The sequence below is a fragment of the Chionomys nivalis genome, chromosome 1 (assembly GCF_950005125.1).
Source record: "Chionomys nivalis chromosome 1, mChiNiv1.1, whole genome shotgun sequence".
Lineage (NCBI taxonomy): Eukaryota > Metazoa > Chordata > Mammalia > Rodentia > Cricetidae > Chionomys > Chionomys nivalis.
Window position 1 is genome coordinate 65251913 of NC_080086.1, and position 16211 is coordinate 65268123.

General features: G+C 41.3%; 1 protein-coding gene across 7 annotated transcripts in view; it reads left to right on the forward strand.

Moving 5' to 3' along the window:
• The first annotated feature begins 683 nt into the window (after window positions 1-683).
• The window catches only part of Znf638 (zinc finger protein 638), a 138390-nt gene continuing 122862 nt past the window's right edge, over window positions 684-16211 (forward strand). For 4 of the 7 annotated variants that reach the window (XM_057773817.1, XM_057773825.1, XM_057773845.1 and 1 more), the window contains exon 1: window positions 684-793. In XM_057773817.1, coding sequence (XP_057629800.1) covers window positions 708-793 — 86 coding nt within the window. In that variant the 5' untranslated portion in view covers window positions 684-707. The remainder of the gene's footprint in view (window positions 794-16211) is intronic. The other 3 variants (XM_057773835.1, XM_057773853.1, XM_057773871.1) reach the window with 1 other exon arrangement.

A 16211-nucleotide genomic window follows, 5' to 3' on the forward strand; every position in this document is an offset into this window, starting at 1 on the left:
GTGAGTTTGAGACCAGCTGGGCAGCAGAGTCTACAGGGTGAGTTCCAGGACAGCCGGAGCTGTTACACAGAGAAACCTTGTCTCAAAAAAATACCTGACCAACAAAACCAACCAACAAACAAACAAAAAAACTTTGTTTGATTCACAGTTTGAGGGTCATGGTAGAGGTCAAAGCCATCAGGAGCATGCGGTCACACTGCGCCTTCACTCAGGAAGCAGAGCCATGAATGCTGGTGTGCGGTTCCATTTCTCCTTTTCAGTCCATGACCCCCCTACCTCCCCGGCCTTGGAACAGTGTTGCCCACAGTCAGGATGGGCCGTACCACCTCTGCTTACCTAGTCTAGAAACTTCGCACAGATGTGTCCAGAGGTTTGATCCTGGGTGATTCTAGACCCTATCGAGTATTAACCATCACGCAGTCAAGACCGATTTGTGTAAGAAGGAAAGCGCCCTCCAGATCAGAAGCAGGTCTCTAAAACAGACCTTTTCCCTCTGCTGGTCAGTTCTGGTCTGAAACCTCGCTGAAGCTTCGCTGAGCCCTGAGCGCCTGGAGAGAACAGGGGGCCGGGCCCCGCCCCAGGCTTCCCGCGCTCGATGCCCATTGGCTGCCTTGTTGGTGGGCGGTCCCCTGCACGGAGCTCAACGCCTAAGGACGCGGCAGAGGCGAGGGGAGGTGAGGCAGGCGCTCGGAACTGCGCGGACTGCGATGCCCAGGGCTGGCGTTCCCGCAGCGACGCCGAGCCCCACGTCCGGGGCCGCCGGGGCGCTGCAGGTGTCGGACTCCCTGAGGCGGTGAGCGCTCCCCTCGTCCCTCGTGCCCCTAGCCGCCTGCGCTAGGGCTTCAGGGGGCGGGCCGCCAGGCCCCCGTAACTGTCAGTCACTCCCTGGCTGCTGCACCGAGCGCTGGGCGTGTGGGAGGTGGCTGGCTGTCAGTTAAAAGCTAGGGACGTCATGGCCTGCGCCCTGGCGACACCACCCCCTGTGCAGCACAGGCTCTTGGCCCCAGGCGCGGCCACACTCCCTGGCCAGTCTGGACCGGCTCCGCACGAAGATCTTGGTCAGGCGAAGGAACACACACGCCGGGGGGTGGGGGTCTGGGGCGGGGGGAGAGGACAGGTGGAGGGGTGGCCGCACAGCGTTGGTGCAGCAAAATGGCCGGGATGAGCTTGACTTTGAAAATCTTTCTCTTAAAAAAAAATGACACTTGCATAACTTGCGTGGCTCATCCCAAAATAGTTTTGATGTCAAGACGGTAGAGGTTCGAATGTAAGACCGACACATCTCCCCACCCCGAAAAGAGTAACTTTCGAGCTCTCTTACTTGGTTAGTAATTCTGTCATCAAAGAAAGTTCGGGGGGGGGGGGGGCTGCTGCGGAATCTCGGAGGTGGAGCGCTTGCCTAGTCGGCAAAGCTCCCTGAGTTCCATCCTCAGCACTTAAAAAAAATATATTGAATGGGAAAAAATCAAAGGAAGCATGCACAGCTTTGGGGACGTTCATGAAAGGTTATGTTTTTCCACGTGTGTGATTTCACCCACTGCCACTCACCCAGGTTTGGATTCTAAAAGTGTTTAATAGAGGTCCCCCCACCCCCGCCGCCGGCAGAGGAAAGGTGGGCGGCGCCTGGTAGTTGGAGTAGCTGACCCTCAGCTCAGCATAGGAGAGGCAGCGGCCGTGCTAATCAGGGCAGAGACTGGCATGTTCCTCGAGTCACAAGGGACACTGTTTACATGTAGGCGTTGTGGCCACTAAGTGGAAGCGACCGCTTCTGTGGTTCATCATTCTGGCTGGAATCTCCTTTGATTTTCTGGATGGAGCTGGCTGAATGAACGTTTGGAGTGATGAACTGCATTGCTCATACTCAATCCAGCTGGCTTGCAGTGCCCTCTTGCACGCCCCCAATCTTTGGGGGTGTTTGTGTGAATTCTTGGGAATGGAGAGAATGACAGGCATTGTGGAGAAAGGGAATGCTTTAGTGTTATGTCATCCTTGGTTCCAGTTTATTGAGTCACGTTCTGGTGGCACTGTTTCAGTCTGCTTTGCCCTTTCTCAGTCCCCTGGGTTGGCTTGAGTGAAAAGGAGTACCAGTTCTTATCCAGTACGTATTAGAGAAGTCCACTGCTGGCATTAGGTGGCTTTTTGTTTGTTTGTGCTGTAACTTAATCTGAAGTCTTCAAAGACTGAGAGTAGTATGGACTTCTAAAATGAGTGCATATTGGAGATTGTGGAATAGTACAGTTACTGTTCTTATGAGGGAAGGGAGCTGGAATGGACAAACACTAGTTTTATTCAGTAAAAGGAAAAACTTTGAATGCACCCTTTTGAAACCAACATTGCTACAGATAATTTGCTTGCAAAATCAAAGTGCTCCCTTTGGGGTAGTTTGAATGGGAATGGCTCCCATAGCCTCATGCGTTTGCATGCTTAGCCCCCAGGTGTTGAACTGTTTAGGAAGGATTAGAAGGTGTGGCTTTGTTGAAGGTGTATTGTCACTGGAAGTGGGCTCTGAGGTTCCTAAAGCCCACACAAGGTCCAGTCTCTTTATCTGTGCCTGCTGCCTGATGATCAGGATGGAAAACTCTCAGCTGCTGCCCTAGCACCATGCCTGATTGCTTCCTGCCATGACGTTAATGGACTAACTTTGTAACTATAAGCAAGCCCACGATTAAATGCTTTCTTTTCAAAGTTGTTTTGATTATGGTGTCTCTTCACAGCAATAAAACAGTAACTAAGACACCTCCTAATTTATATTTTCTGTTCACCTTGATTTCTCATAGGCTTAAAGATCATGTTTTGCTATCCCTATTTGTCAAGATTTTTGGTGTACATTAATTTTAAGTATTTGTCAAGATTTTTGGTGTACATTAAATTTAAGTATATTTTAGGAAGAGAGGTTATAAAATGTAGCATTTCTTTACCTTTGCTTCTGAGAGTAGTTTATAGTGATCAGGAAAGCTTAGTAATGTTTATAAGAATAGAATGACTTAACCTCAGACTGAAGGGGCAATCCTACTCTACAAATCCTCAGACTGCATGCTCAGGCTGAATCCTCAGACTGAATTCTCAGACTTCAGGTGAGCTCCTATCTCCTTCTGCCTTATATTCCCCTCTTCACCCAGTCATATCCCTTCTTGTCTCCACCTCTGTAGTGCTGGGATTAAAGGCCTGTGACTCTCAAGTGTTGGGATTAAAGGTGTGAGATACCACCACCTGGCTCGGTTTCTCTTTTAGACTGGAGCAATTTCTCGTAGCCCAGAGTGACCTTGAACTCAACAGAGATTCACCTGCCAGTCTCTGAGTGCTGGGATTAAAGGTGTCTGTCACCACTGCCTGGCCTCTTTGGCTAACTAGTGGTTTAGCTCTGCACTCTTATCTTCAGGCAAGGTTTATTTGTTGGATTACAAACAAAATATCACTACAGCAGGCAGATTTCTGAGTTCAAGGCCAGCATGGTCTACAGAGTGCTGAGTTCCAGGACAACAGGAATACACTGAGAAACCATCTCAAAAACAAACAAGCAAAAAAAAAAAAACAAACAAAAAAATGCTGCTGAGCAATTGGGAGGCAGAGGCAAGAGGATCTCTGTGAGTTCAAGGCCAGCCTAATCTACACAGTGAGTTCCAGAACAACCAGAATTACATAGTGATACCCCTTTTCAATATACATACAAAATAAAAGGGCTGAAGAGGTGGTTCAGCGGTTAAACGCATTGACTGCTCTTCCAGAAGACCTAGATTCAATTCCCAGCACCCACATGGAAGTTCACTACTGTCTGTACTCCAGTTCCAGGTGATCCAACACCCTAATGCTAATGTACATAATTTTTTTAAAAATTAAAGTTTTAAAAAAGAATATATTAAGTTGTATAGTTCTTAAATGTGTACTATGATTTGCATGCTGTATCTCATCCAAAATAATTTTAAATGTCAAAATAATCACTAGAATGCAACATTTGCACTTTGTTCCCCAAATACTAAATTTGAAGTCTCATATTTTTGGTAATGTATCATCTTTCATTAAAGAAATATTACAAAAATACAAAGTAGTAAAAATACCTAGTTGATCTAGTTCCGTTGCTGTTCCTATAATAAACACTCTGACCAAAAAATAACTTGGGGAGAAAAGGATTTATTTGGCTTACACTTCCAGGTAATTGTCTTTGAAGAAAGTCGGAGCAGGAGCTCAAGGCAGGGACTGTGGAGGAGCAATGAATGATAGCTGTCTTGCTTTCTAGCTAACTCAAAGGCTCATGCATAGTTAGCTTTCTCATATAATCCAGACCTCCTGCCTAGGGATGAGACCACCTTTAGCTGACTAGGCCTCTCACATCAATTAATAATCAAGACAATCCCTCACCGACATGCCCATTGACAAATCTGATCGAGGCAGTTCCTCAATTGAGGCGTTCCTGTCAGAGGGCTGTAAGATCTAACAAAGCTAGCTAGAACACTAATGCTTTCGGTACTCAATTTTGAAGGATCATTATTATTATTTCTACAGTTGCCTTCAGCTTGCTTTCACCCACAGCTACATGTTCAGCTTTCAATTTTGGAATGCTAATAGTATGAAATGTGCAATTTTAGGGGTGAGTGGGTGGAAAGTCTGATAGGTTGTATTAAAATTTGAATTTTTCTCCATTGAAATGTTAGTACCTCTAGAGATTCAGTGTTTGGTTAAATGAGAAACTTATTTAGATTTTCTATCATTATGACTAGATAAATATGATTAGCTTTAGAGCCAAATGATAAGTTGAAACTGCTTCTTTTGTTCATTTAAGTTTCCATCATTCTTTGAATTTCTCTTCCAAATGTTTTAATGCCACCAAATAGGCCAGACAAATGCAGGGCTCTGTCGGTTTCATTTTTTAAAAGACTGCTTCTTCATGTCTCCCATCTTTACACTCTTGTCTGCTCTTTCAAGACAAATATCTTTAAAGAGGTAAGAAAATAGATTTGCACAATAGAGCAGCATGGAAAGAAGCCATCAGAGCAAGAGCTCTAAGAAGTCAAAACTGGAATTAAAATTGAATTCTGAATGAAAAGACCAGAAAATAATGTTGTCTAGCTTTTAAGTATAGCCATAGCTCTGAGTTTTTCTTTTTTAAGATTTATTTATTTTTGTTTTATGTGTATAAGTGTTTTATCTATGCTTCTATAAATGTACCACATACATGCAGTGCCTACAGAAGCCAGAAGAGAGCATCAGATCTCCTGGAACTGGAGTTCAGACTATTGTGAGCTGCAGGTTGGTGTTGGGAACTGAGCTAGGTTGTTCTATAAGGACAGTGAATGTTTTTTTTAACTACTGAACTGTCTCTACAGCCTGAGTCCTGGGTTGTTCTGATGTCATTTTTCCTGGTGTATTTCCTTTGCTGTTAGATCCTGTTTTGTTTTTGTTTGTTTGTTTTGTTTGAAATAGTTTCACTGTGGATTCTGGCTGACCTGGAACTCACTATGAGATCCACTTGACACTGTTTCCTGGGATTAAAGGCATGGCCCACCATGCCAGCCTGGTTTACTTGGGTTTTTGTTTGTTTATTATTATTTTGTGTGTATTTGTGCACACATATATGAAGGTCAGAGAATAACTTTTGGAGTCAGTTCTCTTCTATTTTGGGTTCTGGAGACTGAGCTCAGACTGTCAGGATTGTGTGGCAAATACTGAACCATCTCACTATTTCTAGTTCACTAATTTTGGTGATGCATTTAATCCAGTGCTTTCCAGAAACTGGGAGCTCATTGATTAGGTCGGCTTGCCAGAACATACCAGGGATTTGCCTTGCCTCCCTAGAGATGCTGTTACAGTACCTCCTTCTTAACGGGTATGGAGAATCAAACTCAGGTCCTTAGGTTTGCTTAGTTTGGTATTTTGAATGTAATTGGTCCCCCTATAATCTCATAGGAATGGCACTATTAGGAGGTGTGGCTTTGTTGGAGTAGGTATTGATAGGAAAACGGCAGCTCTGCCAGCACAAGAAATCCAATTAGGTCAAATCAAACCAAATCAAAATGCCCATCGTTTTATTAAGAATGAACATTCTCTGGTGGCCGAGTGCATGGCAGGAGACAGGACAGCAGGGAGCCCATGCAGACCCGAAAACCTCTAGGAGCTTACTTAAATACCCTGCAGGAGTGGTCCTGACCTCCCTCCACCCCAGGGAAGGGTCAGGACCTGGCATGCTGGGATTTGGAGTCCAGAGCAAAGCAGCTCCCAGGCCAGGGCCTGGGGCTATGCTCGCAACTTAACAGGTATGGCCTTGTTAGAGGAAGTGTGTCACTGTGGATGAGCTTTGATGTCTCTTTTGCCCAAACTTCCCTTAGTGTGACACTTAACCAGTTCCTGTTGCCTGCAAGAGGAACTACTCTCAGCTACCTCTCCCGCACCATTTGCCTTTATGCTTTCATGCTCCTTGCCATGGTGAAAATGGACTAAACCTCTGAAACTGTAAGCCACCACAATTAAATATTTTCTTTGAGAGAACCGTCATTATCGTAGGGTCTCTTCACAGCAATAGAAACCTAACTAAGACATATAGCATGTCATTTTCAGTTTACAGGTTACATACAGTCCGTCTTTAAAGGAGGCCAGGACAAGAGCTCAGGGGAGAAACTTCAGCAGGGACGATGGAGGAATGTTACTTACTGGCTTACTTTTAATCACACCTTTAGATTTCTTTCTTTCTTTCTTTTTTTTTTTTTTTTGGATTTTTCGAGACAGGGTTTCTCCGTAGCTTTGGTTCCTGTCCTGGCACTAGCTCTTGTAGACAAGGCTGACCTCTAGATTTCTTTCTTATACAGCCCAGACTCACCTAGCTAGCGATGGAACCATTCATTGTGTGCTAGGCTCTCCTACATAAATCAGCAATCAAAAAAAGTCCCCACAGATCATCTGATGAGGCAAATCTTAACTGAGGTTCCCTCTTCCTATAGTCTACCTTAATACTGGAATTCTGGTTTGCTTGAATCCAACTCTAGATTTTTTTTTTTCAGAATGTTTTAGACTTAATCCCATGTGTGTACTGTTGGTATTGCTGTTTAAAAATCTGTTATATGTGTTTTTTTCATTTATAAATGGATTATATTTCCTTTTCAACAAGTTTTTACTATCTTTTTTGTTTTATGAAATTGTATAAGTATGCAGTAATGTTTTGTTTTATTCAATGTAGTTATATATACTTATATATCTTTATATACTTGGTGGTATCCTTTCAACTCTGAGGTCCCCTTTGTCCTTGTTAGTTTGGTTGTCAACTTGATGCACCTTGGAAGAAATAAGCCCTTTCCTCACCGAGTTGGGTTTGGTCTGTGTTTTATCACAGAGCAGATAGTAAACTAGAACATTGTCTTTTCCCTGTTCTTTGCTAAAATTGACACCAGAGTACTTTCTTCCTTTCCATTTATTCTGGACATTTAAGATATATTTTTGACCTTTTGGATCAATCTTTTAAGATGTTTTTCCTAGCCAGGCGGTGGTGGTGCATGCCTTTAATCCCAGCACTTGGGAGGCAGAGGAAGGCAGATCTCAGTAAATTCAAGGCTTGCTTGGTCTAGAAAGCAAGTTCCAAGACAGCCAGGACTGTTACATAGAGAAACCCTGTTGTAGTAAAAAGGAGCGGCAGGCTGCATTCCCATGCTAGTTCAGTTGGTAGAGCATGAGACTCTTAATCTCAGGGTTGTGGGTTCGAGCCCCACGCTGCGCGCCATTCTGTAACATGAAGGGCCTGCTCGTTGAGGTTTCTGCCTTGCCCAATTCCCCACAGCCGGCAAGCCCCAAAGAAAATCATACAGAGATCTCCATAATTTATAAAACTGAGCTCATTAGCTCAGGCTACTTATCAACTCTTGTAGCTTATATTAACCCATTATTTATATTAACTAAATATATTCCTTTCTCAGCTAAGATGTTTAACAGTAAAAGAATGTGGAGAAAATGTGGGAAAAGGAAAAGATTCACAGGGTGAAGCCTTCAAAAAACAAAGCACAAGCTTCTACAAGTCTTTCTTCAATGCAGTTCCACAGGATATGACTATAGGTGTGTCAAGGTATCTGCCTAAGGTTTATATTGGGGACTGCATGTGGTATAGGCACCTGTAGTATATATCTGAATTCTGGACTCCCAGGAAGCAGGTATTTTACACAAACCATATTATTTATACTGTTTAGGTGCAGTAAGTCATCCTTCTCTCTTAGGGAGTGGAAATCTTCCAGAAATCTGAATTCTAAGAGATCAGCCAAGGATTGACCTAAAAGCTTCTTTTTGGGGTGGGGGGAAGAGACAGGGTTTCTCTGTGTAAGCAGTCCTGACTGATCTGGAACTCACTTTGTAGATCAGACAGGCCTTAAACTCACAGAGATCCACCTGCCTCTGCTTCCCAAGTGCTGGGATTAAAGTTGTACACTACCAGAGCCCAGCTAAAGCATCCTTTTTAAAGGCTGAAGTGTTAAGCTGACATGTTAGCTCTTCTGTACAGGGACCATGTGCAGGGTTCCAGACACATTTGCTGTGGGATAATGCTCTTGTAAACTGTAAAGATTTGTCATTTATATTAGTTTAATAAAATGCTGATTGGCCAGTTGCCAGGCAGGAATTATAGGTAGGGTGACCAGACTAAGAGAATTCTGGGAAAAGGAAAGACAAAGATTCAGTCACCAGCCAGACACAGAGGGAGCAAGAGAAACTAGACTTTAAAATGCTAATTAACCCAATTTAAAAAATGGGGCACTGAACTGAACAGAGAATTCTCAACAGAAGTTGTTCAAATGGCCAAAAGACACTTAAGATCATGCTCAACCTCCTTAGCGATCAGGGAAATGCAAATCAAAACAACTTTGAGATACCATCTTACACCTGTCAAAATGGCTAAAGTCAAAAACACTAATGATAGCCTTTGCTGGAGAGGATGTGGAGTAAGGGGTACACTCATCCATTGCTGGTGGGAATGCAAACTTGTGCAACCACTTTAAAAATCAGTGTGGTGGTTTCTCAGGAAATTCAGGATCAACCTACCCCAGGATCCAGCAATACCACTCTTGGGAATATACCCAAGAGATGCCCTATCATACTACAAAAGCATTTGTTCAACTATGTTCATAGCAGCATTGTTTGTAATAGCCAGAACCTGCAAACAACCTAGATGTCCTTCAATGGAAGAATGGATGAAGAAAGTGTGGAATATATACACATTAGAGTACTACTCCGCGGTAAAAAAACAATGACTTCCTGAATTTTGCATGCAAATGGATGGAAATAGAAAACACTATTCTGAGTGAGGTAACCCAGACCCAAAAAGAGAATGCCTTACTAAGAAAAAGTACCAAGAGTGGCTAAATATAAACAAGAATTATGGGTTGATTTGAGTTGTAAGAACTAGTTAATAATAAGTCTGAGTTAATAGACCAAATAGTTTATAATTAATAATATAAGCCTCTATGTGTTTCTTTGGGACTAAACAGCTGAGGGACCTGGCAGAACAGAAACCTCCATTTACAAATGGTGCCCAAAAGTTTGGCAAGAATTTCCACATAAAACTTGAGAAAGCTTTAATAAAAAGGATTGTAGACAGACAAGAACAGAGTCAAGTGAAGCGTCTTGCTAACTGTCTTTTCTCTGATAGCCTTTGTTTGCTGGCAGCCAGCAGCTCCTTTAAGAGAGGCTTCCTGATTTAGTGTTAATGGCAAAAACCTTGTAGCTCTTTTAAGAAACTCTGCCACCAAACGTTTAAATGGTGTTTATGAGCAACCAACATCAGGCTTCTTGGTGGTGGCATGGACCTAGAAATCCTACAGAGTTGTGACAGTAAATGTGTTTCCTGCAAGTATCTCTGCCATGAAGCTGGACTCTCAAAAAGCTAAGGAATGGGGAGGAATCAGCTGCCAAAGCCACAGCTTTAGTGCTAGCCATATCACTTAGCAGATTAAAAACTTATGTAGTCAGAAAAAGATAGAGATATACAGTAAAGACAGGTTCAGATGAAAAAAAACTATACAATTTATAGAGTGTTTACAAATAAAAATAAAAGAAATAGAATTTTTAAAAAGCCACATAAAGATAGAAAATACACAGAGAGTCTGAATACTGTATGTTATTGACATTATCTTTGAATTGTTTGACTGCTGAGGAAGGAGCAACAGCTGCTAAAAGACATTTAATTATGAATGCTGTTGGATTAATCTAACTTATATATTTTGGAAATATATTTTGATTTCAAATTTAAGTCAAAAGATATGTTACTTTGGAGAAAAGGTTTTAGTTTTCTTTCCATTGGAAACATCCATAAGAAGCTATGGATTCATTCTCGGTTAAGAAAAATAAGGTCTGATCAAGGAAGACACCTTGAGAAGTCTGCAATGGGAATGAATGGCCAAGATGATCCACCAATTCAGACCACCCTGTTGCAGTTTTTCTGAGTTCTGCATCCAGAACAGCTTTAAGGCTGCTGGCTGAGATGATCAAGCCTCACACAATACTCCTGTTAGGACGTGACCATAATCCTAAATATTCTTTGGGTCCCCATAAGATTATCAGCACCCCCAATCAGCAAGAAGTAGCCTAGAAAATTGCACCTACTTTCCCAAAAAAATGGATTATGAACGTTTGTCTTTGTTTAGCATGTTGGTTACAAGTTATTATGAATAAATGGTCAGAAAAAAAAAGCTAAATAAAGGAGATTAGATTCAGGGATTTTGTTTTTGAAAGAAAAAAAAGGGAAATGCTGTGGGATAATGTTCTTGCACACTGTAAAGATTTGTCAGTAATATTAGTTTAATAAAACACTGATTGACGAATAGCCAGACAGGAAGTATAGGTGGGGCGACCAGACTAGGAGAATTCTGAGAAGAGGAAAGGCAGAGTATGCCTCACTGAAAAAAAGGTACCAAGCCATGTGACTAAATATAGGCAAGAATTATGGGTTAATTTAAGCTGTAAGAGCTAGTTAATAATAAGCCTGAGTTGATAGGTCAAACAATTTATAATGAGTGCCATATCTATATGAACTGGTTTTCTCATTTCTAGTAAACAAATATTTGAGCATTTTCAATAAGAAATAATATAGCCGGGTGGTGGTGGCGTACGCCTTTAATCCCAGCACTCGGGAGGCAGAGGCAGGCGGATCTCTGGGAGTTCGAGGCCAGCCTGGTCTACAAGAGCTAGTTCCAGGACGGGCACCAAAGCTACAGAGAAACCCTGTCTCAAAAAACCAAAAAAAAAAAAAAAAAGAAGAAGAAATAATATAGATCATTTTTATGTATGTTAAAAATGTTTCCCAGAAGTAAAAATCACAGCCTTAACTTTATTCTCAAAATGATGGGATTTAAGAATGAATTCCAAAGCAGGCTCTCTTCTCTAACTGTCCATGTCATGAGAATGAACCAGCATTCTCAATAACAATGTGTGAGTGCCATCTGTATTATACTTTCTGTGTAACTTAACAGGTGAAGGCACCAAAAAGTAACTACTTTACCACCGAAGCGTGTCTCAATTACTTTTCTGCTACTGTGATAAAATAATCTTACATAAGCAAAGCAACTAGGGTTAAGAGGGTTTTTGGCTTACACTTCTAGAGAGATATAACCCACCATGTCAGGAAGGCCTGACTGGGGCCCATGGTGGCAGGAACAGAGAGAGCTGGCTCTATTGTATCCACACTAAGGAAGCAGAAAAACAGCAGGAGGTTGAACCACGTTATAAAACATCAAAGCCTCCCCATGGTAGTGTACCTCCTCCTGCAAGCCTCTACCCCCTAAAGGCTCTGTAACCTTCCCAAACAGCACCAACAACTGGTGTTCAAATTTATGAAGCTATATAGGACATTTCTCATTCATATCAACAGCAGAACATCAGAACTCTACGGATGTTTAAGAAGTATCTGTGTTAACAGTTCTTTTCTCAAATAAAACATGGGTAAACAAAGTGTGTGTGTGTGTGTGTGTGTGTGTGTGTGTGTGTGTGTGTGTACCACAGTAAGGTTTCTAATCAAATCTTCCCTTCCACCTTGTTTTGAGATAGGGTCTCTCTTATACTATTGCACTGCATTCTCCAAGATAGCTAGACTTCAAGCTCTGCTTTTCCTGTCTCTGACTCCTACTTTATTGTAAAAAATGCTGAAGTTATAGATGTACTGCACATAGCATACTGGGGTCAAATTCAGGTAGTGAGGCTTACATAGCAAGTGCTTTCACCCACTGAGCCATCTATCTGACTGAAACTCCATTTTTAAAAATATAACTCCTAGTTTAATACTTCAGTGCCTCATTCTCTATTATACATTGCATGTAGCTCCTTAGGAATTCACGTTGACACCTTGATACAAGGGAAGTTATGTTAGGTTTTTGGTTTTAGATCAAGGATATTAGAGCTACAAGAAAAATGGAGTAATTATTCCTGGTTTCTATTTTGCTTTTTTTTTTTTTTTGATTTTTCGAGACAGGGTTTCTCTGTAGCTTTTGGTTTCTATTTTGCTTTTTTGAGACAGGATCTCACGTACCCATGGCTGGCCTGAAATTCACAGTCCAAGGTAACCTTCCTGCTACAAATTCTTCAGTGTTGGGATTATAAGAGTGAGCCACCACACCCAGTCTGGATTTTAATTTTTTCAGTTTCGGATTTAAGGACTCTGATAATAAATTATTGCTTCTTTGACATGTCTGAACCATTTGTCATAATTTTGAGGCCTCTAGATTTTCTTTATCTTAGCCACTTCAGTCATATGGTTACTGCTATGACTCCTGTGGATGTCTTGTGTTATGATCCTCATCAGTGGTGGAAGGCATAACAGAATCTTGACTATATTCTTGGTTTGCTTTCTGTTGCCGTGCTAAAACCCCATGACCAAAAGCTACTTGGGGAGGAAAGGGTTTATTTGGTTTATAGGTTACAGTCCATCATCAGAAGTCAAGTAGGAACTCAAGGCAGGAACCTGGAGTCAGAAACTGAAGCATCATGGAGGAACACTGCTTATTGGCTTTCTCTGCATGGCTTAGTCAGCCTGCTTCCTTACACATCCCAGGACTACCTGCCCAGGGATGACACTGCCTATAGTAGACTGAGCCCTTCCACATCAATAATCAATCAAGAAAGTGCCCCACAAGCTTGCCTGCAAGCCAGTCTGATGGAAACTTTCTCAGTTGAGGTTTCCTCTTTTCCGATTATTTTAGTTTATGTCAAGTTGACAAAAAAGGAAAAAGAAAAGAAATAACCAATGTAGATGCCTATGAAAATGTGGTGAGCACATTATTTATTGGTCTGGTATCATATAACAGAGGATCCTACTTCATGCAATCTCTTTCAAAATCCAATGATAACTGGCTAGGTGGCACATAACTTTAATCCCAGCATTTGGGAGTCAGAGGCAGGTAGATCCCTATAAGCATGGACAAGCAGGTTTATATAGCAGGGTCCAGGCCAGCCTTGGCTACATAGTGAGACCCTGTCTCAAAAAACAATAACAAAAATATCCAATTCTTGTTTGGTAGAAATAGGAATAAAAATTCATCTGAAATTCATATGGACTCATAAGGGGGCTTGCACAGATTCACACTTGTTGACTTCAAAATTTATTACCAAGTTATAATAATTAAAACAGTGTGAAATTAGCATAACAATAGACATAAATGAAACTCTTGTGAATTGCTGGTGGAAATGTAAACTACTACAGTCTCCTTCCGAAAACAGGTTAGTCTGGATGTGGAAACACACACCTGTGATGCCAGAACTCAAGAGGTGGAGGCAGGAGGATAGCGAGTTCAAAGACAGTCTAGACCAAAAAATCAAGACTGTTGCAAACAAAATAGAGTCAAGTGAAATGGATTTTTTTCTTTTAAAAAAGAGAATAATATGGTGATACTAAACCTAAGCATAGGGTCACCACATGGTCTAGCAGTTCCCCTCTAGTGAGATCCTGTCTCCACCAGAAAAGAAGAGGAGGAATGTAAGTTGCACCATACCTTCTTGATCCCAGAGAAAGCTCAAACATGAGCAAGGAAAAGGCCAAATACATTAACTGTCATAACTCACTATCTACAAATTAAGAATTAGAAAAAAATCTCCCAGTGTGTTCCTCTTTTTTTTTTTTTTTTATTTCCTTGGAATAGCTTGAGAACTTTACATGGGAGGAGCTAGATTGTTCCGCTGTGGTCAACAGTTTTCCCGACTCTTTCCCGTCTGCGTTTTTATGACAAGACAGTACATAGTGCGCAGTCGAGAAGGCAGAGCTGTTAGTTGCATCTGAGCCGGGGGAGGAGACGAGGCAGCTTCTCACAAGCTGCAGACATCTGTCTCAGGAACCAGAATGTCAACGCTGCAGCACCAAAACGAGTGTTATTTAAAATAATAGTAATAAGATACAGCCCAGACTGATACCTCAGCTGATCTCTTTATGTCTAAACACACCCTAGGACTGTACCCTGAATCACTAACAAAAAAATCTTTCCTTTTTTTTCAAGATTCTTCAAGAGATAAGAGAAATGAGAAGATGGTTTTCATGGTATATCCTACCAGGCAAATAAATATGTGAAATGTTGAGGCAAATAGGTTTTGATAGGGATTGCATTAAATTTGTAGCCTGCTTGGAGTGGTATTATCTTTGTAACAGTATTAAATCTTTTCATCTATGAATTTGGGGTTTCTTTCTTTTTATTTTTGTCTTTGATTTCTTCCAATAGAGTTTTGGGACTTTTCAGTGTAGAGCTCTTTGACTTCTTGCTTAAGTTTATTCCTACAAGTATTCTTTCTGGTACTTCTATAAAGTCATTGTTTTCTTTCCTTTTTGTTTTGTTTGCTTTTCGAGTTTTTGTAGCCATGATTGTCCTGGAACTAGCTCTGTAGACCCAGCTGGCCTCAAACTCAGAGATCTGCCTGCTCCTGCTCCTGAAGTCATGAGCCACCAAGCAGTGCTTCAAAGTTACTGTTTTCTCAATTCTTTTCAAATTCCTTATTCTTAGTGTATAGGAACATAGGTGATTTTGTGTGTGAGTGTGTGTTTTGATCTTACAAGATTAGTAAATTTATTAGTCTCATAGGTGAGTGGGTGTGGGGGGAATGTTGAGGGTTGGGTGTGTGATCTTTGGGATTTTCTGTATGATATACTATCATTTGTGGATAGAAATACTTTTACTTTTTAATTTATAATTTGGATGTTTTTATTTATTTTTCTTGCCTATTACTCTGACTAAAACCTCGAATACTGTGTTGAATAGAAGTGGCAGATGTGAACATGCTTTTTTTCTGTTCCTATCTTATATCTTTGGTGACATATTTATTAGCTATGAGTTTTCATCTATGGCCTTCATTATGGTGAGGCAGTTTGCTTTTATTTCTAGCTTTGTTGAGAAATTTTATCTTGAAAAGATGAAAAATTTAATCAAATATGATTTTTTGCATTGAGATAACCAAATGTTTTCCCTTTGAAGTTATAAAGTTAGCAGCCCTATGATAGAGAACCTAGGAAAAGAAGACACAAAATTTAAATTCAGGACTGAATGAACAATGTGAAGAGAGAACTTTTTCAAGTTGTTAAGATGCATTCACACACACAAAAAAAATCTACAGCTAAAATCATACTGAATGGTAAAATACTGGATGCTTGTTTTATGCATGTGTGTGTGTGCGCATGCGCGTGTGTGTGCCCGCACAGGTATATGTGAAGGCCTAAGAACAACCTTAGGTATCAATCTCAGAGCACCAGCTCCCCTTAGAAACAGTATCTGTCGTGAAGGGCAATCCCACCAATCAAGCTTGGCTGGTCAAGGAGCTCCAGTGATAGTTTCTGCTTCCCCATTGTTGAAATTATAAACATACTACCACACATGGCTTTTTAATGTAGGTTCTGGGGATTGAACTCTGGTCCTCATGCTTACAAGGGAAATGCTTTACTGACTAGACCATCTCTTCATCCTGGATGCTTTCCCTATGAGATCACAACCAAGAATGGTGTAGAAAGTTACCCTGTTCTTTGCATGACTCCAGAGATAGACCTGCCTGGGGTGGTAGTGAGGGAATGAAAAAAAGGCAGACAGCTGGACATATGTATATACAGAAAGTCTGGGATTGGGTGATGGACTCTGATGGAGAACAGGCAGTACTTTGGAAGCTCATCATGCTTACTATATAGAGTTTAACAGAAACGTGAGGTCATCAAACACTACTGAACAAGGAGGTGGGGCTATTAGATACAGATAAGCAAGGAGACAGGGTTTATATTATATAGTTCCACC